The following is a 26,735-nucleotide window of genomic DNA, read 5'->3' as shown; positions in this document are numbered from 1 at the left end:
CCCGTACGTCACAGCGCGGATGTTTATACTTTGAGCTATTACATAATAACATGAATGAGTTCTATCATTTCATTCATGGCTAATGAAACTTGATAAGTTACAAGATGAAAACATGAAAATGAGAGATTTCCAGCTTATTCCAATTCACAGAGTTTTAATGACAAACTTTTTTTAAAAAAAAATCAGCTTTTGTCTGGTCCAGTACGTCACAGCGCATATTAATTAAAATATTACATCGTTAATGGAATTGTAGATCACTAATTTTTTTAATGAATAACGAGGGCATGACTGGCCTTCCAAAATCCATAAAAGATTCTCTGTTATGCATTCATTTTTTATATTACACAACTTTAAAGCCTCTAAATGTCCCATACGTCACAAGTCAAATAGCTTGGACCTGCCCCATTGTGTGTACTGATTTTAGTAAAGCTTTTGACAGGGTGACCATACCATCCTTATCCGTAAAATGATTGATCTTGATGTACAACCATGCTTAATTCAGTGGGTTGTTGATTTCCTAGAATGTCGTCAACAGTGTGTTAAGTATCAGGGTAAAATATCTCAATGTTTGGAAAATAATGCTGGAGTACCTTTATCCTTCCCCATCTTCTCTTTTCTAATACCTTTCATTCATGCATGTACAATGTGCCTCATTGTGGTGGTTATAATTTGCGTACTTAATATTTATAATGTTCAATACTATGTATGATTTTATTTACTTTTAACAATTTATTTCCTTGTATTATAATAAGTACTAGTAATTTTATATCATTTCATATTTGTATTTGAGTATTATTCTATTATTGTAAATTGTACACGTTTTTATTCAGACTTTGGCTGCAAGGCATGTTTTTAATAAACCATTATTGAATTGAATTGAAAATGAGTGGTGTCTTGCCAATAAATTAGAATTGAATGCTGACAAGACATGTTGTATGATATATCAACCTAAAAAATAAGAACATTTCTCCTGATAACTTTGACATTTATATTCAAAATAGTTAAATTCCTGTGGTTAATTCTACAAGATTTTGGGGTGTGGTAATAGACAACAAACTGACTTGGAAAGATCACATAAATTATATATCTTGCAAAGTATCTAAATCCATTGGTGCAATAAACAAATTAAAATTCAATTTCATTAAACATACTTCTAATAATATATCAATATTATTGTCTTGCCCTACTTCAATTATTGCAATATACTCTGGGGTAATTGTGAAATGGTTCATCTAAGCCGAATAATCATTTTACAGAAACGTGCTATAGGCCTAAGAGTTATTACCAATTCCTCCCCAAGAATCAGTTCACAACCTTTGTTCAAAAAACTTAATTTAATCTCTATCAGTCATACAAACAACTATCAAATTGCTAATTTCATGTACTTATTTCCCCACAATTCTCTTCCCTCTTTTTATTATGATTTATTTGTGAAAAACAAATATGTTAGTAATTACATTACCAGACAGTCTGACAACTTTCATTTGTCTAATTTCAAATAAAATATCTCAAGAACTCCAATCGCATATGTTGGACCCACTCTCTAGAATAGTTTACCCAATGATCTTAAATCATGCCCTTCACTCAACTCTTTTAAACGAGAGTATGAAAAAAATTCTTATAAAACTTGTGAATTGTTCCTTAACCCTATCTGCATAAATTAGCATAATTACTTAATAAGAATTTGCATGAAATAAATTACTATACAATTTTGTAGATTATATCCCCGACAACCTGCGTGCCAATTTTCGACGCGATCGCGCGGTCGAGATCTCAAGGCCTGGGTGGCACCTCCCCCCCCCCCCCCCCGGCCATACGAACTCCCAAACCCCAGCCTAGATAGGGTTAAGCCGTTTTGTTGTTTGCTATTTGTGTTTTTGCCTAGGTTAGTTCTGTTTTTAATACTTTTTTTCTGTTTACAACCGTTTGGGATTTGCCTTTGATAGGCCGTTGGCCTTTCTTAAATTCTACACAATTGTTTTCATTGTATTTTGTGTGATCTCAGGTATTATTTGCCTTTTATCACTGTAATTGTATGTTTTGTCTTTTTATGCAAATGTGAAATAAATTGAATTGAATCGAATCAATAATAATATACACAACAAAAAAAGTAAGTCCCCCCTTGAACAAACATCAATAATCTCCGAACCAATGCGAGTTTTTGATATATTTTTACATGAGCGTGTAGGTAATTTTATAAGCTACCATCCGAGTAATGTTATGGGCGTATTTTACGTCATGCTTCAGTGAGCACCGTCAGAAGGCAAAAATGTCACTTTTCAAAAGTCACAAGCCAAATATCATGACTTTGAATCCATTTTATTGGAACTGATTCCACATTCTCATCATGAAAAATAGTCAGAAGGCTTGTAAAAGGTACTTTCTAAAAGACGATACAACTTTTTTGGCTAAATTTCACGGTTGAATAAACACAAGTCCAAATTGGATTTGAAATATAATTGGATTTTTTACACATTTTTATCAATAAAAATGATAGAATATTATGACAGTTATTTTGGGGAAGAGTATCTTCAACAATATTCATCGTTTCACGGTTCAATGAACATTTATTGAAAAAAAAAAATACGATATTCAAATATCATAGGCAAGTATTGTTTCATTTTGGAACTGAAACTGATCTTTTATCAACTTTTTCGTTATGTTCATGACCAATTAACATGCTTCAATGATTCAAAGGCGATTAATTAAACATTCACGCTTGAATGAACATGTGAAATGTGATTAGCTCTTTTTTACTTTATTGGAAAAATGCAATTTGTAACTATGGATATCTGTCACAAACCTCCTTGCATGGTTCATTTGATTTGATTTTTATGAAAATCCCAATGTTTAATGCATCAGTGAGCACACAATATTCGAAAATTATGCAAATGAGAAGAAAGTTCAAGGTCTTGGCCCCACTCTGTGCCGTATCGAATTGTTATTTTGGTGTGCGCGCCTTTTGGATAGTGTTACTCTGAAGCCATGTGCGAAGTTTCATGAAATAACTGTTGGCAGAAGTAACAAAAACCGTCCATGAAACAAACCCTTATTTCATATGTGTTAAAATTTTGACTTCCTCTCTCATAGACTTGTGTACATTATGGGTGCATATGTTTAAGAATAAGTAACCCCTTATTCAATATGGTGGAACTTTTTTTCAAGGCTGTCTTTAGCAATATCATTTGGCAGTAATGTTTATCAACCTATGGGCAGAATTCTGTGCAAAAATGAAATCGATTTGTTTATTTATGGATGAGTGAGCATGCATCGAAGTGGGAAAATGGGTATTTTCAATGTCACAGACTCATTTTAAAGGGTAATAAGGTGAATATTGGGGGCAAATTCGGTTTCAAATGTGACTTTAATTGCTGTTGTTTTTATCATCCATCATTTCTATCACCACACACTTTCCGAACTTTTAACATTTTCATGGTTGAGCGAGCACATTCGAAAACTTAGGAATGAATACTCTTTATACTGCATAAATGTATTCTTTTCCTTACAATTTCTCATGATCAGTTTAATTTATGGACAAATCAGGGGTGGATCCAGAATTTAATAATGGGGGAGGGGCCTATAATCGGGGCAGCCACCAACATTTTAAAATTTTAATATGACCTAACAAGTTGTAGAGGATACTACCAAAGACACCTATGATGATAAGTCACAATACAGGGGCCGCGGAATGGTTTTCAAAGTGTGCGGGAGGGGCTTAGCCAAAAGTGGGGCGGGGGGGGGGGGGCTGACCATGCAAAAAATCACAATCGTATGGTCGTTTTTACATTTTTGTCCATGCTTTTGGAAAACAGTGGGGGGGGGGGGAGGCCTCCAGCCCCCAACCCTGCTTCTGCGGCCCCTGCAATATTGTGCTCACTCAACTATGAACATACGATATCAAAATTGTGTGTGGAGTGGCTAAATGATGGATAGTAAAACAGCATTAACATCATAAAATTCACCTAACAACAACTTTTGCCCAACTTTGTATTTGCACAATCTGAAAAACGACTCCTGTGACTTTTTAAAATGGTCATTTTTAATTCAATCTTTAATTACTCATGCATGTCTCAACCGATCAATCTCATTTTTCCCTAGGAGTTGCCTAATGAGTGTAGAAAACCACCTACGAAATATCATAACTCAAAATAATTCTGTTCAAAAGTTACAGCAATTTGATTTAGGGGGGACTTACTTTTTTTGTTGTGTATATAATGTTAAAAATGTCAAACTTTAAAGTCCGAGCTGAAAACATTTACATCTTAAAGGGATGGTCTGGGTTGAAAATATTTACATCTTTATACATAGATTAGAATTCACTGAGCAAAATGCCGAAAATTTCATCAAAATCGGATAACAAATAACAAAGTTATTGAATTTCAAAGTTTAGCAATATTTTGTGAAAACAGTCGTCATGAATGTTCATTAGATGGGTTGATAATGTCACATCCCCACTTGTTCTTTTGTATTTTATTATATGAAATAAGGTTTATTCAAATATTTTCCTCCAAGAACTAGAAAAATTGAATTGACAACTGATTTAGTGCATTAGATATTTATTGCTGCAACTTATTTCATTATAAGGTAGACATATTATTCACACAAGTATGAAATAATGAAAAAAATTATGATTTTATGTAATAACATAAGAAAACGGAAAGTGGAGATGTGACATCATCAGCCCACCTAATGAATATTCATGACGTCTGTTTTCACAAAATTTTGTTAAAATTCAATAACTTTGTTATCCGATTCTGATGAAATTTTTGGCATTTTGCTCAGTGAATTCTGCTCTATTTATTAAGCTGTAAATACTTTCAGCCCGGACCATCCCTTTAATACATAGAGAACAATTCACTGAGCAAAATGCAGAAAATTTCATCAAAACCAGATAACAAATAATAAAGTTATTGAAGTTTAAAGTTTAGCAATATTTTGTGAAAACAGTCGTCATGAATATTCATTACGTGGGCTAATGATGTCACATCTCCACTTTCCGTTTTCTTATGTTATTACATAAAATCATAATTTTTCATTATTTCATACTTGTGTGAATAATATGTCTCCCTCAGAGCTGCCAACATTGGGATGATAGAATCCAGAAGATTTCGCAGAGGTATGATTTTGTGAGGGAGCGCGCGGCGAAACGTCCCACGGACGGGAGTTTTGGGTAGCAAAACACATTAAGAAACATTTGATAGTATCTGACAGCTGTCTAAACCATTAAAACTTTTGGAACATAGATTAAATGCACATTAGAGAGATTTCATGAATTGTCATTGACTAAAATACTTCAACTTAACTTCAGTCAATACAGTAGAACATAAAATGATTCATAAAAGAATGCATTCAACATGAAAATACCTTCATTGTCCAGAGGGGGAAGGGGCTGCAGTAGTGGTAGATGAGTTTGCCTGGCCCTGTAAAAATATGTGGCCTGTTTAAAGTCTTTGAAAGTCGAGGGATTCCTGTGAAAATTGCCTTTTGTAGCAAGGCACGCACAGCCAGCCAGCGCCAGGCTAACCCAGAGAGCTCCGGCCCGGCCCGCTTCGCGAGACGGAGCTCTCTGGGTTAGCGCCAGGCCAGCTCACTCACAAAAAAAAAATGTTCGAATCCGATCAACCCAAGTTAAAGGTAGGCGAAAAGTCTGGGTGCAATTATAATAGTAATCCACTTGTAAATCCCATTGTTGATCCACAGTTTCAGCTCGAATAAAGCGCACACAAGCTTCCAAAAAATACATCGCAGTGCTCGTGGACTTCCCTTCTCGCATAGCCTCCTGGCGCGCCACGGCCAGCTGGAGACCAGGCGCAGGCAGGGCCGCGCCGGGCGCGTCGGGGGGCATGTGCATGGAGTGCCGCTGAAGTGTTTCCATCACACGCATTGCAGAACCAGAAAAAAATATTGCTTGTTAGACTAATTCACCAGTCGTTCTGTACAATTATCTTCATTTACATTGGAAATCAATGTACGATTATACAAAAACTGGTAAAAGTTACTGGTTATTAATGAAAATGTGATAAGGAGGTTCCACGTGGGTGTAAAGGGAGCTGAACATGCTAGACTCGTAAAACAGTCGTTTGTATGAATTTTACAATTTAACAGCTAAAAATCACAATTATCCGGGAGATTTTGGCATGGGGTCGGGAGAACAGGAGATTGGATCGAAATCCAGTATTCTCCCGCAGGATCCGGGAGACTTGGAAGCTCTGCTCCCTTATAATAAAATAAGTTGCTGCAATAAATATCTAATGCACTAAATCAGTTGTCAATCCAATGTTTCTAGTTCTTGGAGGAAAAAATTTGAATAAACCTAATTTCAAATAATAAAATACAAAAGAACAAGTGGGGATGTGACATCATCAGCCCACCTAATGAATATTCATGATGACTGTTTTCACAAAAAATTGCTAAGCTTTAAAATGCAATAATTTTGTTATTTGTTATCCGATTTTGATGAAATTTTCAGCATTTTGCTCAGTGAATTCTACTCTATTCATTAAGCTATACATACTTTCAGCCCGGACGATCCCTTTATAAACTACTTAATAGAGGCCACTAGATGATGCCATGACCAGCCATCCATGTAACAGAAATCATAGACAAATACAAAGCTCTAGGCCAAAACATGGGTGGGATAATGAATTGCTACCTTTTTTTTCTAAGAACTATCCCATACTTTCAGTTGCACTATAATAATGGCAATGATGATAAACTTTCAGTTGCATTATACAACGTAAAGATGACATACCTTTTACACCATTTTTGGTGTCATGTTTGATCTCAGTTGCACTATATAATGGCAATGATGACAAACTTTCTACACCTTTCTTAGTGCCATCTTGAATTACTTTTCCAAGGCTCTCAGAAGTCATGTCATCAGGTCTAAGTATAAAAAAAAGGCAAGATTACAATTAACAATAAGCCAAATTATTACTTTCATACTGATCGGAATAAAGCTTTCATTTCATAACTCAGTTGAAGAAATTCACTGAATAAATTCTCAATACACAGATAGTGAAAGAATGTTTCCCCAGTTTGTGCTTATTTCCCTCATTATTCAACATCAGAATGATCTTATAATTGCAAAAATAAAACTTGAGGCTTAAGGCTTGAGGCTTAAAATTCACATAAGAAATTTCAGAATATAACACATTACTCGATATGCAAAACAATACAAAATAAGTGGAGCGCCTCTTATGTCTAAGTTTTCTGAATCAGATCCATAAACTTTCAAAGTTATGATAATTCAACAAATACCCCCAACTTGGTCAAAGTTCATTGACCCTAAATGACCTTTGACCTTGGTCAGGTGACCTGAAACTCAGGCAGGATATTCAGTAATACCTGATTAACCTATGACCAAGTTTTGTGAACTAGGTCCACATACTTTCTAAGTTATGCTGTCATTTAAAAAACTTAACCTTTGGTTAAGATTTTATGTTGACGCCCCGTCAGAAAAGCAGCGCCTTTCATCTCACTCTGCTATACAGGTGAAACAAAAAGCAGATGATGAGCTTTTTTCAACATGTGATTTTCTTTTAGAAACTAAGATAAGCCCTCTGAGAAACTGTTTGATACGTTGCTTTATGTTTTTACTCACTTATGCGTAAATGAAGAGTCATTTGATTATAAGCTTCAGACTGATATGTCGGTTCTAGGACATTTCCTAAGGAGACAATCGCTCTGCTGCAAGTTAAACACACTAATGAAATGACTAACTTCAACCCTGGATTTAACACTATACCCTATCCTTAACCTGACCCTCAACATACTATAAAACTCTACTGCAACTCTAAACCTATATCTTAGACAAAATAAAGCCCAGGGGTCATTCCATGCCAATTCACCCAATGAATGTGCAATTTTGCACCCGACCCTCTGGGAATTTGTTGCAAATTGGTACACATAAAATTCACCATGGCCCACGCACAAAACAAAAAAAAATAAGTCCAATTGGTCCGTCGGTTCTCGCGCTACGGCCCGCCCTTTTCTCCTTGTTTTGACAAAAATGGGCGTGACCTTCAACTTTCAATGGCCACTGCGTCGTAACGTGTATACCAATTTTCATGAAACTGGTACCATTTATTAGGAAATTCAGAGAGGAATCCAAAACATGCATCAAATAATGTATTGGAGCGATTTATAAGGTTGTGACCCTTGACCTTTACTTTGACCTTGAGTTTGACCCCCGGACAAATAATTTTTTAACTTGATTTTCGTGTATGTTAATTATTAGTATGATATTGACAAAATATGTTAAAATCAATGATGATATTTTATTTCTTCACCTTTTAAAACTCTTCCAAAGATACCATGAAATTTCACTCTAGTCCTACATACTGATATTCATGTTAGTAAAGTGTTTACCAGTTACATGATTTCTTCCAATCTTAAGTTACAGTATGCATGCACATGAAAAGAAGTTAAGCTCATCAGTTCACAAATGAAACATAAAACATTTATGCTCATGAATAGGTATCTGTTTAGGCCTTTTGATGTTCAGCAATATATATCATATATAAATATATATATCTTCTTGTTAGTAAATAGGCATATACTCAACAATTTGATGATAAAAGTAAACACTTTACTAACAAGAATATATATATATGATATATATTGCTGAACATCAAAATGCCTAAACAGATACCTTTTCATGAGCATAAATGTTTAATGTTTCATTTGTGAACTGATGAGCTTAATTTCTTTTCATGTGTTTGCATACGTAACTTAAGATTATAAGAAATCATGTAACTGGTCAACACTTTACTAACATGAATATTAGTATGTGGGACTAGAGTGAAATTTCATGGTATCTTTGGAAGAGTTTTTAAAGGTGAAGAAATAAAATATCATCATTGGTTTTAACATATTTTGTCAATATCATACTAATAATTAACATACACGAAAATCAAGTTAAAAAATTATTTGACCGGGGGTCAAATTCAAGGTCAAAGTAAAGGTCAAAGGTCACGACCTTATAAATCGCTCCAATACATTTTTTGATGCATGTTTTTTATTCCTCTCTGAATTTCCTAATAAATGGTACCAGTTTCATGAAAATTGGTCAACACATTACGACGCAGTGGCCATTGAAAGTTGAAGGTCACGCGCATTTTTGTCAAAACAAGGAGAAAAGGGCGGGCCGTAGCGCGAGAACCGACGGACCAATTGGACTTTTTTTTTTTTTTGTGCGTGGGCCATGGTGAATTTTATATGTACCAAATTACAACGAATTCTGAGACGGTCGGGTGCAACCACTGGGTGAATCCAGATGGAATGACCCCCCAGAGCAATTGTCCAACCAGAGCAAATGTTGTTTAACGGATATAACACTTGCCTATTGTATTTGTTAAAGTTATGATAAATCATTAATAATTCTCGGTTTTGTTTTTTCCTGGGACACACTGTAGAACAGACATGAATGGTCTGAGCTTTAAAGACCAAGCGGTTACAGAACTCATGTCTTACGAACACCATACATGTACCTTAAAGAGTTCTACTGTACTTCATAGCCATAGTTCACATTATGTCACAGAGAGTGGAGGCTGCTTCAGCACAATTTAGTGCTCTGCTTTATAGTATAACAGGCAATTCTCAGGGATGGTACACAAGTAATCTCAATATGATTTCATTTTGTCTCGAACTATCAATTACTGACGTTATAAAACTAGGAAAGATACTAGAAGTAGGTTTTTCTACTTCAACATTAATTCATCTCTTTATCATATCAAAGCAAACATAAACAAATCAGCGTAAGAAGTAGTGGTAGAATTAGTAGTAGCAGTAGTGGTAGTACATCAGGGGGCGGTGGGTGAATACATCCCGGAAATGCCCAAACTCACCCTCGAAATCACCCCAAATCATGCTTTTGGGGGCAACATAAAATCTGGAAGTCGCCCCCTGAAATTATCGCCGAACGAAAACAATTCAGTGGGCCCCTAGCGCTATATGCTCGAGCTCCGCTTGCCATTTAGAAATCTTCCAAACTCCCGCACTCAAAGTCATGAACAAGCCTTGAAAATAGCTACATGTAGGATGCAGTTTCAAAATCCCAAGTTGCGTCTTTTTTTCTGTACCACGTTTTTCCATACACACGGTATGGAAAAAAAAAATCAATGCAACGGTCGGGAAACAGTTGCATGTATTATGACTACCACCATGTGCAAATTCTAATGCACATATTCCCCCTACAGATATCACAATTCTGTGATAAAATAATCTGAATTAAACAGGGGATAAATCCAAGAGTCTAGTAACCACGCATTGATGAGTTGTCATTTGGCTTTGCTTGTCAAAGAGCCTATTAACATCCAAAATAACTTACCTTATTTGTGAATGATAACTTAAAAATCAATTGTTTTATTTTTCTAGGGGATGGGGTAAATATCAGACAATAAATCATCAAACAAAGCTCCATAGATATTTTACAAGGCCAGCGGGAGGCTCACGCACACACGCACGCATTGGCGCATGTACTAGCTAGCCAGTCTGAGCTCTGTCTCTCTGCCAGAGCTCTGGAGGACAATTCGTTCAGTAAAGGCCTCAATGAGGGTGATTTTCTGTTTCAGATAGAGTTTACATTTCAAGTATATTGTTCTAAACTGCCAATAAAGTTTTATGATTTCTTCATTGTCATGTATATTTAAGTTATTAATGAATTCTCACCGAATTTAGACTCCCTCATATAGAAATGCAATTTTCATGGAGATCTGCATTTTCAAAGAACTTCAGGAAAAATTAGGGTATGTGGGCCTGCATTACATATTAGTTATTACATGGCTAAGTAATTGTACTGGAATAGACGGAGTAGAAATAAGATATTGAATAAATTTCTTTTACTTGCATGTATATCCAAGTCCAACTCACAGTCACACGCACACAAACACATACCCACACCCACATCCAATATTCTAAGCATGAAAAAAAAAATAACTTAAAAATAATTTTACAGAAATCATACAATACATGTATTAACTATAAGTAATAATTCATTGATAAGTGAACAGGTTTTCTTCAAAATACAAAAAATTAGCATTTGAAAAGAGCCCCCGAAATGCAAAAAGTAGCCCCTGAAAGGTAGAAATGTAGCCCCCGAAATTTTACAAAAAAATTGAAAATGGAGCCCCTGAAAAAAAAAATTCCCTGTAGTACATGTAAGAAGTTGTACGAGTGGAAGTAGCACTATTACTAGTATAAAAACAGAAGTAGTTGCAGCAGCAGCAATAACAGCAGAAGTATTAAGAGTAGAAGGAGTAAGAGGAAGTAAGTGTTAGCATAAAAAAATAACGTTTTCTTGTTTACCTTTCTAGAATTTTAGGCCATGTAGATACCTTGCTCCTAAGACCAGGGAATAGTATTTCCTGCATCAAACATAATCTTTCACAGTGGCTGTAAAATATTATAAATATAAAAATTAAATTATTCACACTGTTGTGGAAAACAAGCATTCATGAAAAATTTGTTCAATGCAACTTCTCTGGTGATGATAAAGTAATGGTCCACCATATAGTTTATTGACATGCAATATCAAAGTTGGCCAAATTGATTTAGTATAGAAAGGCATTATCAGTATACCACAAGTAGACTCAAGAACACTCAAGAATGTGTCTGGCATTCATGCTCTTTTTACTTAATTTGAACTTTTATCCTGTAGCATCAGACATAAGAGCCACACTGCCTCAATTTGGTAAAGGGTAAAGTGCTCCATTTTAACAAGTTGGAGTCAAAGATTCCATTCACCCAAACATTCACCAAGTTTTTCACTGTACAAACCTATGAAATCACAACGCTGAGAAAAATACTAAGCTGGTAAACATTGAAATTGCACCAAGCATGCATTGCTGTGTTCAGAAGATTAGACATGTAAGCTTTTGATTGGTATATGATTTGTCAATTTCACTTTTGTGTCCAGTCTGGGTCTTTAATACCATAATCATAATGTAGCTTTAGTTTAATAATAAAAAAGCAGCAATATATTTCAGGTCTCTGACAAAAAGTCTTAAAATTGTAAATACTTACTGGTAATATGACATCTTATGTAACTTTGCATTTCCTGAAAATAAAAAGAAAAAGAATCCTTTTTTTACTTTCAAATTGAAATAAAAGTATTTATAATTCTTTTCTTTTTTAAAAGAGATTTGAGTGCATTGCATTGCACCATGGGTGTCACACAGGGGGGGGGGGTGTCCCCCACCCCCCTCAAAAAAATAAACATTAAGGGTGCAGAACCAGAATTACTCAACACTTCATTTCGATGTGCATCGACCGTGCATAAGGTCTTTTGTCAACCATAATGTGACAGCTAAGGCAGGCAATCCATCAAATTGATAACCATCTCTGAAACGCTTGGGTGAAGTACATAGGTGAAAGTTTTGACAATATCGGACAATCTATGAGAAAGTTATGAATTTTTAGAAGTTGTAAAAATTGGTAATTGCTATATCCATGGAGATTTGGCTGCATCGGTGATGTCATAGTGATGTAAGGCAAAGAATACTCTCCCATTAGAAATACAATACATAAAATTCTCAAATTATTTTTTTCTTAATATTTCAAACTACATTTTTCTTTCATTTGGATATTAAATATTATGCTACATTAGTTATATTTTGATTACTGCCCTTGGAGAATAGGTACTTGGGGGGAGAAAACCACAAATCCTATATAAATAAGTACATGGCCTATTAAAAATTGTCCTTTCCACTTGTCATAATTTACTTATCCAAGTGTCAATTTGATTTCTTTTTATTGTTTTGGGGCCTAGTGTTGCCATCACAAATGATGAGAAGTGGCCAATACATATAAATGCCACATAATAAACCATAATTGAATTAATAGTTTTACATCATGTTATTAAATATGAATTTATATTTCTAAAAATAATTTTTGGTATTTTGTATATTTTCAACCTAGCATTTGGTTATAATTCATAATAATTTGTATAAAAGTACCCAATTATTTGTATTATTACCTGGTAAGATTATTATGTTTTGTGTGTTTTTCATGTACATTGGGTGCATTTTACTTTGTATATTTCATTCATAGCACAGCCCTAATGCAAATCAGACTCTGTATCTGTTTAGGTTTTTTATTGTGTGAAAATAAAATATATCTATATATCCATGATCCATCCATATCGATATCAGTATTTTTTTATTGTTCGAATGGACATCAGCACTGTATCACTCCAAATATTCCTTTTGCCCAATTGATTGTTGGCCCGGCAGCCACTGTGCAGTGCCAGATCGATGAGGCTCTATCCCTTTAATTGATGAACGCCAAACAGGATAGCAGCTACTCCCATTTTTTAATGTCTTTTGGTCTGACATGGCCGGGGTTTGAACTCCTGGGGACCGTTTCATCAACATTTTTGTCTGAAAAGTTGTCAGATCTGACATCTTTCCTTGTTTCTAATTGGCTGAGAGGCACTGTTACTATAGTAACTGTCGGATAAAATGGGACTTGTCGGATAAAACGTCCGACAAGTCCTTTCATTAAACGCTCCCCAGGGGAGCGTTTCATCAACATTTTTGTCCGAAAAGATGTCAGATCCGACAAATTTCCTTCATGTCGATTGGCTAAGAAGCAGTGTTACTATGGTAACTGTCGGATAAAATAGGACTTGTCGGATAAAACATCCAACAACTCCTTTCATGAAATGCTCCCCAGACCTCCCGGTTGTCAGACGGACGCTCTACCAACTGAGCCAACACACTGGTCTATCTATCTATAATAACAGTTTTAGGGATCTTACTGCTTTTCAGATTTCTTTCAAACTTTCACCATTTGACTTATTTTTCTCCTTTCCCACACAACGTTTAATAACTAAAGTTGGATTCTCCTTTAAAAAGTCTGTTGGCTGTGTTGACTACATTTCATTGTGTGTAACTCCTATTAACACACCAGTAGCATATGCAGCATTTTTGAAAGGGGGGATTTTCAAGCTGAAATGAAATGTTGTCAAAGGTTCCAACGCCTGTAACCAACCCCTTGCATACGGTACTGGAACACACTATCATTATCCACACTGTAAATTCAGGTACTTATACACACTGTATGTAGGTCATAGTACACTCACCCAGAGTTTATGTGTTTTAGTACAGATTCGCTCTACATACATAGTCAATGAAACCAACCCTCACTCATTTTCAAACATTGGTTTAAGTCTCCAAAATTGTAAAATAGTTCCTTTAGATATACTTTGAAACTTTACGTTTATCCCATTTTCAAGAACCAAAATGAGAATGTTTACAATAAGAGCAAAGTGAAAAAAGCAGTTAAAAATTTAAGCTTACGCTTGATGTCCCATCTGAGTGATGAGCGATTGATTTCATCACAGTCATCATCCTCATCATCATCATCTTCAGACTCACCATCTTCTGGCAAAAAGTCATCTCGATCCAACTCCCGCTTGCGTTTCTAGAAGCAAGATAGACAATTGAAATAAAATGCACAATATCAACATCAAAACATTTTTCATATATGTAAACTTAACTAAAATTGTAAAAATAGCCAAAAAAAATTATAAAAAAATATTGGTGAAGGTTGAGGAAAATCCATCAATGATTTAAAAAGTTAGATTTCATTTTTTTTTATTTGTGAGGTCATATGCGAGCAGATGTATTATGAATTCAAAAAATCAATGACATATCATTTCTTTAAAAAATTGGTAACAGGTTTTATTGTAACTTCACTATACCAACAGACAAAATATCTCCTGAACGGAGAAATATTTAGTCATAAAGAACCATTCAAAAATTAACATTTATACAGGTTATACTTGATAACATATGGGGCAGCTGCTTGTATATTATTTATCTTTAATCGATTTTCCTCAAATCTTCACCAATACTTTATACTATTTTTTCCTGCTATTTTTACAATAAACTTTCTGTCAAGGTGAACTTTTCCTTGAAATGATTGTAAGTAAACCAAACTTTTCAAAGCTAATCATTGAATTTAAAACCCAAGTAGACAACTATATGGGCAAAGTAAAGAAACACTATTCCCATCTAATTAAATGTAAAATATTTATGTACACTACCATATGAACTTGCATGGTGCACATACAATGTATTGATACATTCCATCCCTAATTATCATCTTCCTCTTTTTTTAAATGTTATCTGCTTTATATTCAAACTTACTTTTTGACTATCCTTTTTTATGATACCTGGAACATCACATATTGCATCCTTCAAAAGCTTCACCTGAGCCAAAGCTCTGCGTACAGATATATGAAAAAGAATTTCAATATTACAATTATAAATTTACATAGAGGAATAATCAAGCTGAGAGGGGTCACACATTTTTTTCATCCACTTGTGACTGTAACTTCCAGTACTGCAGAGTAACTAAAAGTCATAAACAGGACAAAATGGTAACATCCACGCAATGGGATCATACTATTACAGGCCAATAAATTCAAAGCAAGACAAGTGAGAAATCATGCTCAATATTTCCATAGATCAACTTGTATCTTGAGCTTCATAGTCAATCCTCAAATTATAATTATACAGTGCGTCCCACAAAAAACGAAACCGAGATTTATCGATGATTTATCATAACTTAATCGCAAATAAAATAGACAAATGACCTACCATTTTAAAGCTTAGAATCTCCTTTTTCATCTGAAATTACTTAGATTATTTCTCATTCACGCATGAGTGAGCAAAAACAATTTGAAAAGGGGATACCAAAAAGTCACTTGGCGGGCCGTATCTGGGTTTTAACAAGAAAACCACATTTTTAAAAAGTTCAATATCTGCTCTATAATTTGATACCTCAATTACAGAAAATAGTCAAGAAATAACAAAGTTCTGGTTATTTGAAATAAGGCTTGAATTTCAATAATTTCATAAAATGAAGAGGTTTTACAGGCTAGCGTTCAAACTCACTCGACACTCCGTTTTGTTGACGATCAGCCATGCATTAAGTCTTTTGTTACCGTGCGATAGCTTCAGTGGGAAACCGGTGAAAACACGTTTATTTAATGAAATCATAGAAATACAAGCATTGTTTCGAGGGATCATAACTTTTTTACTACTTGACCATTTTCTGTAATTTAGGTATCAAAGAAAAGAGAAGATATTGAACTTTTTAGTCATGTGATTTTCTTTTTGAAATTCAGATGCCCCCCGCCAAATGAGTTTTTGGCATCCTTTCTTCAAATTGTCTTTGCTCAATCATGCGTGAATGAGGAATAATCTAATACCAGATGAAAGAGGAGATTCTAAGCTTTACATTGGTAGGTCATTTGTCTATTTCATTTATGATTAAGTTATGATAAATCATCGCTAAATCTCGGTTTCGTTTTTTCTGGGACGCACTGTATATCAAGTTAAAGAAGAAATCATGCAGAACATGGTGTAAGTCGTTAATCATCATGTTTACCAATGGAAACCATGAAATCATGAGGTTTTTAGACCCCTCTCAGAATGCTCTGAATGCGGAAGTAGCGGCCGTGAAATACATGTATTCAAAATCATCCCGATCTTTACTACATACTACAGCAACTCGACAGATATGCATTTTGGGCCACATTCTTCATAAAAACGCTTTAGAGACAGTGGCCTTTACGGGTGCTATAGAACAAAAGAGAGCACAAGGACGCCAGCACTTGACATTCCTCTCTTGGCTTTATAGTGATGCTACAGGCACACAGCCTATTAACATCATACGTCATTGCTAAGAAAGAGAACATATTTTGACTGGCAATGTCAGATTTCTGAGATGCCGCTTTAATCACTAGCGTACCTAGGATTTTCCAGGATTTTCGTCAGGGGGGGCAAACAAGGTATTTCAAGCTCGTCAGGGGGGCAGGGATACGTCCTTTGCATGGGTGGTAGCTCGTCAGGGGGGGCAGACTGCCCCCCTGCCCCTCCCGTAGGTACATGTACGCTAGTGGCTTTAATGGATGGATGGATTGATATTTACGTCCATTCCCAGCCTACTACACTACACTCACACTGGTAATGCGTGTGCACTTGAATGAAAATGCGACTACTTTTAACAACTATGTTTAGATCTACTATGTGAGAAGTGGAAATTAAGATGATACAATTATATTCAGAAATCATAGATGGACCCACCTGTTTTAAAATAAAAATTCCTACTATTGATTATGTTAAAAACTCATACTAACGTTAGTGCCAAGCATTAATTAAAAAAAAAATTATCACTTTCACACTTAAATGTCATATTGAATTCACCGATATAACATTTTTATATTAACAAGTGGAATGCCTCTGGCCGTCTCACCTGCATCACGCGATTCAATATAGCAGCAGTGCTGATTTTGAAAACTACTATAACTCGCACAAGATGTTCAGTGATACTTGGTTACTCTTATTTCCACGTTTTATGAACTAGACCAATACACTTTATTTTATTTTTTATTTATTTATTTATTTTTTATTTATTTATTTATTTATTTCTGCATGTCATGACAATGTACATAGTGTGACCATCACAAAATTGATTACATTAAATTTTACATAATACTAATGTATAATTATGATGATTAACATAACATTAACATAACTGATTATAGCAAGGTTGCAGACATGCAGTGGTATGACAAAATAAGCAGATGCTTGAGCTGTTGTCAGACCTTTGGATATATGAAATACATACATGAATATAAAAACAATACTGAAAAGTCAAAACTAACGATTACACAAAGAGGGGAAAGAAAAAAACAAAAACAAAAAACTAACAAACAAACAAAGAAAACCAAATAACAAATTATTATGTTCCACAACTATTTACAAATATTTACAAGGAGTGTGTGAGGCGTAATAATATTTGAAATTATATCAATATTTAAGTTTAAAATGTACAGTACAACAGAATTACATCTTAGAGACAAGTATGCGTTTTACCGCACTTTTGAAGGAATGCACTGATAATATATTCCTAGTACTAGTAGGTATCGAATTCCAAACATCAGGTCCATAATGTCTGATAGATTTGTGAGCCAACAGTGTGCGAGGGTTATACAAATGCATATTAGATGCTTGTCTTGTGTGGTAGGTATGGATAGCACTATTTTGTTGAAACATATTGGAAAAGCAGGTAGGTAACATTTTGGCATTAAACCGATACATAAAAAGGGAAGTTTGAAGAAAATGGACATCATCAACAGTAAGACATTGCAGCTTTATAAAGAGAGGGCGTGTATGATCACGGTAACCAACTCCAGCACAAATGCGAATTGCTTTCTTTTGCAACAAAAGAATTGGGTTTGTGACACTCGTTGATGTTGCCCATAGAATATTGCAATATGACACATAAGGTAGAATAAGAGTATTGTACAACATGTAAAGTATTTTATAAGGTACAAGGTACTTAACTTTATACAGTATACCTATATTTCGAGAAATTGGTTTACTGATGTGTTTCATGTGATCATTCCAGTTAAGTTGATCATTGATATAGACCCCAAGGAACCTCGTAGATGTCTGTCTTTCAAGCAAAGCATTGTCAAGTTTCAATCTTAAATCATGGTCAGGACAAGACTTCCTGCCTTTAAAGTGTACATAATTAGTCTTTTTTACATTCAGTGATAACATATTACTTCTAAACCAATTATAGAGATATGATGGCAATTCAACAAATATCCCCAACTTGGCCAAAGTTCTTTGACCTTACATGACCTTTGACCTTGATCATGTGACCTGAAACTCGCACAGGATGTTCAGTGATACTTGATTAGTCTTATGTCCAAGCTTCAAGAGTCAGATCCATTAACTTTCAAAGTTATGATGGTAATTCAACAGATATCCCCATTATGGCCAGAGTTCATTGACCTTTGACCTTGGTCATGTGACCTAAAATGTGCACAGGATGTTCAGTGATATTTGATTACTCTTATGTCCAAGTTTTATGAACTAGACCAACACACTTTCAAAGTTATGGCTGTAATTCAACAAATACCCCAATTTGGCCAAAGTTCATTGACCCTAAATGACCTTTGACCTTGATCATGTGACCTGAAACTTGCACAGGATGTTCAGTAATACTTGATTACTATTATGTCCAAGTTTCATGAATCAGATCCATAAACGTTCAAAGTTGATGGTAATTCAACAGATACCCCCATTCGGCCAAAGTTCATTGACCCTAAATGACCTTTGACCTTGGTCATGTGATGTGAAACTCATGCAGGATGTTCAGTGATACTTGATTAACCTAATGTATAAGTTTCATGAACTAGGTCCATATATTTTCTAAGTTATGATGACATTTCAAAAACTTAACCTTGGGTTAAGATTTTGATGTTGATTCCCCCAACATGGTCTAAGTTCATTGACCCTAAATGACCTTTGACCTTGGTCATGTGACGTGAAACTCATGCAAAATGTTCAGTGATACTTGATTAACCTAATGTATAAGTTTCATGAACTAGGTCCATATATTTTCTAAGTTATGATGACATTTCAAAAACTTAACCTTAGGTTAAGATTTTGATGTTGATTCCCCCAACATAGTCTAAGTTCATTGACCCTAAATGACCTTTGACCTTGGTCATGTGACATGAAACTCAGGCATGATGTTCAGTAATACTTGATTAACCTTATGGCCAAGTTTCATGAACTAGGTCCATATACTTTCTAAGTTATGCTGTCATTTCAAAAACTTAACCTCAGGTTAAGATTTGGTGTTGACGCCGCCGTCGGAAAAGCTGCGCCTATAGTCTCACTCTGCTATGCAGGTGAGACAAAAATGGAGATTAGTAATCCAATAGCAAATAGGCAAATAGGCGAGTGCGATGGTGAAAGATTTTCGCATAAGGTGAAATAACAAGTGGAACACCTCTGGCAGTCTCGCCTGCATGACGCAATTCCATATAGCAGCAGTGCTGACTTTGAAAACAGCTATTAAATTATTCTTAACAGAAGTAAAATTCATATGATAATAAAATACAATGTCCACTGACCCAAAATGACCTTTGACCATGATCGTGTGACAGTGACCTAAGACGTACGTGCATAACAGTCATTTATACTTGATTACCCTTATGTCTATGTTTCATGAAGTACATATGTAGATTAATAATTTTCTAAGTTATGATACCAATATGTCAAATACCCCAAACACAGCCAAAGTTCTTAAGGACGTTCCACAGTTATATTTGTGCGCATTATGATCTGCGCATAGTTTACACTCTGCGCGCTGACGTCACAATGGATGAACAGGTATTAATTAGCTGCGGGTATGAGCTGATTTTTCTCATCTTCTGCACTTTAACTGCAGATCCGATGCGTTCTTTCATGAAACTAAAAAATTGAATTATTCCATGGACCATTCAAAAAAATATTCTCTACAATTTCAAAATACTTTACTCTGCAGTGCTGCCAAGAATCACGAATATTAGCCCGAGTTTGAATAAATGGTAGAGTGGTTTTGATTTTTTCTTCACATAGATACTAAGCATTCGGCCTATTTTTGGTGTTTTAAAAAGCACATTTGCTCTAATAAAAATGCTGATAGTTTAAAAACAAGCACATGAACCCCTATTTTTTAATGTTTGTACCTCTTAGGTATACCTTTCTCTACAACTCTGCAAATTTTGGTGAAAATGACATGGATTTTGAATAAAGTGCAGCATTTATTGTATGTTTGTAGTTTGTTACTGAAATTTTACATTTTTCAGATTGGGATTTTGTTATCTTTTACGCCATTTTTAAGAACTGACAGTGCTGTTAAACTTAAAATTGCAAACAAATAGCACTATTAATAGATTCTCCATTCTAACGATACAATTATTAACTCTCTTGCGAAGTTTGATGACTTTTTCATGTATTTTGAATGAGTAATGGAGGTTTAAACTCATTGTAGTAATCTTGGGCGGTCTAAAAATGCCAAATTCTTTTGAATGCGCAATTCTTAAGAACATCAATTTGGGTGAACTTTGAAGCTATATAGCAAAAAATCAAGCACATGGACCTATGTTAATTTTTGCATATTTCGGATATTAAGGTTCTAAAGTATCTATGTGCAAAGTTTGGTGAAAATGACATGGATTTTACTTTAACTGTGGAACGTCCTTAAATGACCCTTGATCTTTATAGTCATGTGACCTAAAGCCCATACAGGATATTCAAGGATACATGTTTACTCTTGTGTCAAAGTTTCATGAACTAGATCCATAACATTTTAAAGTTACCACAATTCCACAAACACCCCCAGCATTATCAAAGTTTGTTGACCCTAAATGACCTTTGACCTTGGTCATGTGACCTGAAACTCGCACAGGATGTTCAGGAATACTTGATTGCTCTTATGTCTAAGTTTCATGAACATTATTATTATTATTATTATTAATATTATTATCATTACTATTATTATTATCATTATTATTAGTAGTAGTATCATTATCATCATCATTTTTATAAAAGTACGCACTTCTGAGCAGCTTTGCGTTGACGATGTCTTCCGAGATCCTGTCCTTGGTCTAGAATAGGTTCAGGTGTTTCATGAATTGTTCTCCGATGAATATCCAAACCAGCTTTACTTGTATAAACCTGTGAAGAAAAATAAGTTTTGCTCCATAAGAGGCTGTTTCAAACACATTGTATACAAAATGCTGAACACATATGCATACTGTATCTGGCTATAATATTCTATACGTATTCTAAGTCTTGTCAAATGCCGAGGGTGGGGGGGGGGGTGCCTTAAGATCTCAGCCACGGACTGTGCATCAATATTGATAAAGGTTGCATAATGTATGAGTTCACTAAAGCTAAGCTATGTACTTATTCCATGTTATATGAATCAATTATGCTGATTTATACATAAATAAATATTGGACAATTAATACTTATATAATGAACAACTATACATGCTCATAATGTTTAGCACAATTTACTTTATCAGAAGTCTCTAAGCTCTGTACAGTAATGCAGCATATTTACCCTGGCTCTTCTTTTTATGGAAGCTACCAGCAAATACTTTTCCCGCTATAAACCAACATAAAATGAGTGTTATCAGTAAAAGTAAAAATTGAAGATAGTTACATATACATTATTTTGTCTTGACAAAGGATTTGCACATGAATTCACATTTTTAGTCAATTTGGGTCTGATAAACTCCAAAACTAACTCTCAACAGACACCCTGGAGAAGGCCTGGCGAAAATCAGGAGTGAAGATTAATGCCTCAAAGTGCCAAATTATTACTGAAGACTATCGTGACATTACCCTAAATGACACTAGCATTGACAAAGTTGATTCTTTTGTTTTCCTCATAAGTGTAGTCCCCACGGTGGAGAATGATGTAAAACAATGCATATCCTTAGCCGCCTGGGCATTTGGGCTAAAAAGTAACATCTGGTCAAACCAAAACATCCCAAGGTCACTGAAGATCAGGATCTACAAATCCCTCACTCTTCCTATTGCATTATATGGTGCAGAAACATGGACCCTGCGGAAAGTGGATCAAGATAGGCTTGTAGTCTTTGAAATGAGATGCCTTTGCACCATAATAAGTGTACATTTATTGGACAAAGTCAGGAATGTGGACATCAGGAGATTACACATGTACATATCAAAAACAAAATATGTGAGGAAGCTACAAAAAACTGCCCGAGGTGGTTTGGGCACATATGCTGTATGTCACAAAACCGCTTTCAAAATTCAGGCATATAGAAATGACTTTGACAAGGGGAGACCACCAGGACGTCCCCCTTCCAGTTGGAGGGACCAAGTCAGACGAGATGTGGGTCTCCCTCCACTGGATATTGAAGACCTAGCCCAGGGCAGAACTGAATGGAAAAGGATCACCCATAGGAGAATGAAGGGACACATCGTCCTATGCACCTAAGTAAGCAAGTCAATATTTAGAAAATATTAGATGGCATCGAGTGGGATGCATAGAAATATTTTTCTTCAGCAAGTAGTAATATTTCTACGCATCCCACGAAAATTGGTCAGACAACATTATTATTATTTAGCTACCCCCACAAAGCTATTTAAACATAAATTTATAAAGCAAAAAAAATTGTATGATTTTATGTCAATCATGTAAATCATGAGCATGGTGACCAAGTATTGTCATTTTTTAAAGGAAATCTCTGTACATAAAGATGCGCTAGCATACAATGCAAGTGCATTTGAATTCAATAAATTAACGCAATCTCGCTCCTTTGCCATACCTCCTGGCAACTAATACGCAATGCAATTTCATTGTGACGTAACAATAGCTTCATGCCCACAATCATTTATTAACCAATGATAATCTTGTGGGCAGGGCAAAATATTCATTTCATCCAATATGGATAATATGGTTGTCATAGGTATACACTTTAAAAATCAGTTTTAATATTTTGTCTCTTTGAAACAACCTTGCAAGACGTCAAAAAATATCTGCACCTTTTAAATCCCTACAGTATCTAAATTATAAATATTTGAAGCACATTAGGTTTAATATTTGATATAAGGCTTTGGGTAACATTTCATTAGGTATAAATACCAGAAATCAATATGAGACTAGTGTGCAAAATGATTTACCTTATCTGGACAGTGAGGGCAGTAGTATTTCTGGATATCTTCAGGATTCACCCCACATCTTTTCACATGATAATCATATCCTGCTTTATTGCTAAAGGATTTTGTACACCCAGGTTGAGAGCATTTGATGCGTCCCTTGGTCTTCAAAACAGCCGCAACAGTTGCATTATCATCTTTCACGATCATTGTCTCTATTCAAATAAATATAAACAAAATTTAAATCATTGGGATAAAAAAATTAACTATATCACTTTTTATACAGATTGCTTCATCTATCCATCACTATTTCTGCACTTCATGACACTCCTTCCAGTGGCTTACTTTTCCTCATTACAGAATAGCTTCATGGTGGCATATCATAAGGTGGTCCAATCTCACGAACAGGGTAAAAATGGCAAAAAAGTTATTTTCATATAACTCTATAGGTATTACCATTCTTTAAATATTGAAATGAAAGAGGTTTTAACCCCAAAATTACTTTTGTTTTTGCTTAAAATGACTAATTTAAATCTAATTAAAGTCTGACCTCTCTTATCCGGACACGTTGGGAACAGCACCAATCCGGATAAGGGATTTATCCGGATCTGGGAGACCCAGTATTAAATACACACAGCTGCTGCCTCCCCAACAATTGGGACCTTTTGCAATCCTCATGGACGCTAATATTAGGGTCCCCTAACACAGAAGTTAACGCTTAATCATACACTTGATTTTTAAGATTGATTATGCATTATAGTCAATAGAATCAAACGTAGAAAACTGCTCTACAATCAATGCTAAGCTTTGTGTTACAGGGGGGTTACAGGCGCTACAGATCTGCTTTTCGTGTGCAAAATCCTTTTCCGCGACACCCGCACCATACATGCATGTCTATTACGACTGATGGCTGGAGATATTCGAAATGCAGACCTAAAATAGATTATGACATGGATAAGAAAGTGGTTTTTCAAACAAATCGGGTACATATTGAGTGAGGAAAAACTTACTGAATGAAGGCTTAGATATATATATACACAACAAAAAAAGTAAGTCCCCCCTTGAACAAACATCAATAATTTCCGAACCAATGCGAGTTTTTTATATATTTTTACATGAGCGTGTAGGTAATTTTATAAGCTACCCTCTGAGTAAATGTTATGGACGTATTTTACGTCATGCTTCAGTGAGCACCGTCAGAAGGCAAAAATGTCACTTTTCAAAAGTCACAAGCCAAAAATCATGACTTTGATTCCATTTTATTGGAACTGATTCCACATTCTCATCATAAAAAATAGTCAGAAGGCTTGTAAAAGGTACTTTCTAAACGACGATACAATTTTTGGCAAAATTTCACGGTTGAATAAACACAAGTCCAAATTTGCTATAATTGGATTTTTACACATTTTCATCAATAAAAATGATAGAATATGATGACAGTTATTTCTGGGGAGAGTATCTTCAACAATATTCATCGTTTCACGGTTCAATGAACATTTATTGAAAACAAAAAATACGATTTTCAAATATCATAGGCAAGTATTGTTTCATTTTGGTATCTGAAACTGATCTTTTATCAACTTTTTCGTTATGTTCATGACCAATTAACATGTTTCAATGATTCAAAGGCGTTTAATTAAACATTCACACTTGAATGAACATGTGAAATGTGATTAGCTCTTTTTTACGTTCTTGGAAAAAATGCAACTTGTAACGATGGATATCTGTCACAAACCTCCTTGCATGGTTCATTTGATTTAATTTTTATGAAAATCCCGATGTTTAATGCATCAGTGAGCACACAATATTCGAAAATTATGCAAATGAGTAGAAAGTTCAAGGCCTTGCCCCCACTGTGTGCCGTATCGAATTGTTATTTTGGTGTGCGCCTTTTGGATAGTGTTACTCTGAAGTCATGTGCGAAGTTTCATGAAATAACTGTTGGCAGAGGTAACAAAACCGTCCATGAAACAAACCCCTTATTTCATATTTGTTAAAATTTTGACTTCCTCTCTCATAGACTTGTGTACAGTATGGGTGCATATGTTTAAGAATAAGTAACCCCTTATTCAATATGGTGGAACTTTTTTTCAAGGCTGTCTTTAGCAATGTCATTTTGGCAGTAATGTTTATCAACCTATGGGCAGAATTCTGTGCAAAAATGAAATCGATTTGTTTATTTACGGATGAGTGAGCACGCATCAAAGTGAGAAAATTGTAATTTTCAATGTCACAGACTCATTTTAAAAGGTAATAAGGTGAATATTGGGGGCAAATTCGGTTTCAAATGTGACTTTAATTGCCGTTGTTTTTATCATCCATCATTTCTATCACCACACACTTACCGAACTTAACATTTTCATGGTTGAGCGAGCACATTCGAAAACTTAGGAATGAATACTCTTTATATTGCATAAAATTATTTCTCATGATCAGTTTAATTTATGGACAAATCAGTGGTGGATCCAGAATTTAAAAATGGGGGAGGGGCCTATAATCAGGGGAGCCACCAATATTTTAAAATTTTAATATGACCTAACAAGTTGTCGAGGATACTACCAAAAACCCCTATGATGATACATCACAATACAGGGGCCGCGGAACGGTTTTCAAAGTGTGGGGGAGGGGCTGAGCTAAAAGTGGGGGGGGCTGAGCATGCAAAAAATCACAATCGTATAGTCATTTTTACATTTTTGTACATGATTTTGGAAAAAAGTGGGCCCCCCACCCCCGCTTCCGCGACCCCTACGATATTGTGCTCACTCAACCATGAACAGACGATATTAAAATTGTGCGTGGAGTGGCTAAATGATGGATAGCAAAACAGCATAACACCATAGAATTAACCTAAAAACAATTTTTGCCCAACTTTGTATTTGCACAATCTGAAAAACGACTCTTGTGACTTTCAAAAATGGTCATTTTTAATTCAATCTTTAATGACTCATGCATGACTCAACCGATCAATCTCATTTTTCCCCAGGAGTTGCTTAATGAGTGTAGAAAACCACCTACGTAATATCATATCTCAAAATAACTCCGTTCAAAGGTTACAGCAATTTGATTTTGGGGGGACTTACTTTTTTTGTTGTGTATAGATCATTACAGTCCATCGAATTGATATTACATTTAATGTGGATTATTGGTGTTTCACTGGCAATTGATTTCATGGGTCAGATCAACCTCTCCAGCCGAACATTTCGCGTGAGTTGATATGTGCACACCAAATGCAATACGTTTGAAC

The 26,735-nt window shown here is 35.1% G+C and overlaps 1 protein-coding gene across 1 annotated transcript; it reads right to left on the bottom strand.

The window, feature by feature from the left end:
- Nucleotides 1-1,543: 1,543 nt before the first annotated feature.
- LOC129257840 (uncharacterized) lies at nt 1,544-23,701 on the bottom strand. Its single transcript, XM_064096117.1, has 8 exons — nt 23,516-23,701; nt 21,415-21,533; nt 15,153-15,228; nt 14,301-14,424; nt 12,025-12,058; nt 11,308-11,394; nt 6,752-6,885; nt 1,544-1,590 (listed from the first exon to the last, which is right to left on the bottom strand). Exons 1-8 carry the CDS (start codon nt 23,699-23,701, stop codon nt 1,544-1,546), a joined length of 807 nt encoding a protein of 268 aa, XP_063952187.1.
- Nucleotides 23,702-26,735: the final 3,034 nt, after the last annotated feature.

This window comes from Lytechinus pictus, chromosome 3 (genome assembly GCF_037042905.1).
Source record: "Lytechinus pictus isolate F3 Inbred chromosome 3, Lp3.0, whole genome shotgun sequence".
NCBI lineage: Eukaryota > Metazoa > Echinodermata > Echinoidea > Temnopleuroida > Toxopneustidae > Lytechinus > Lytechinus pictus.
The sequence above is the reverse complement of the archived record's forward strand: the minus strand, read 5'-3'. Positions and strand labels throughout refer to the sequence as shown.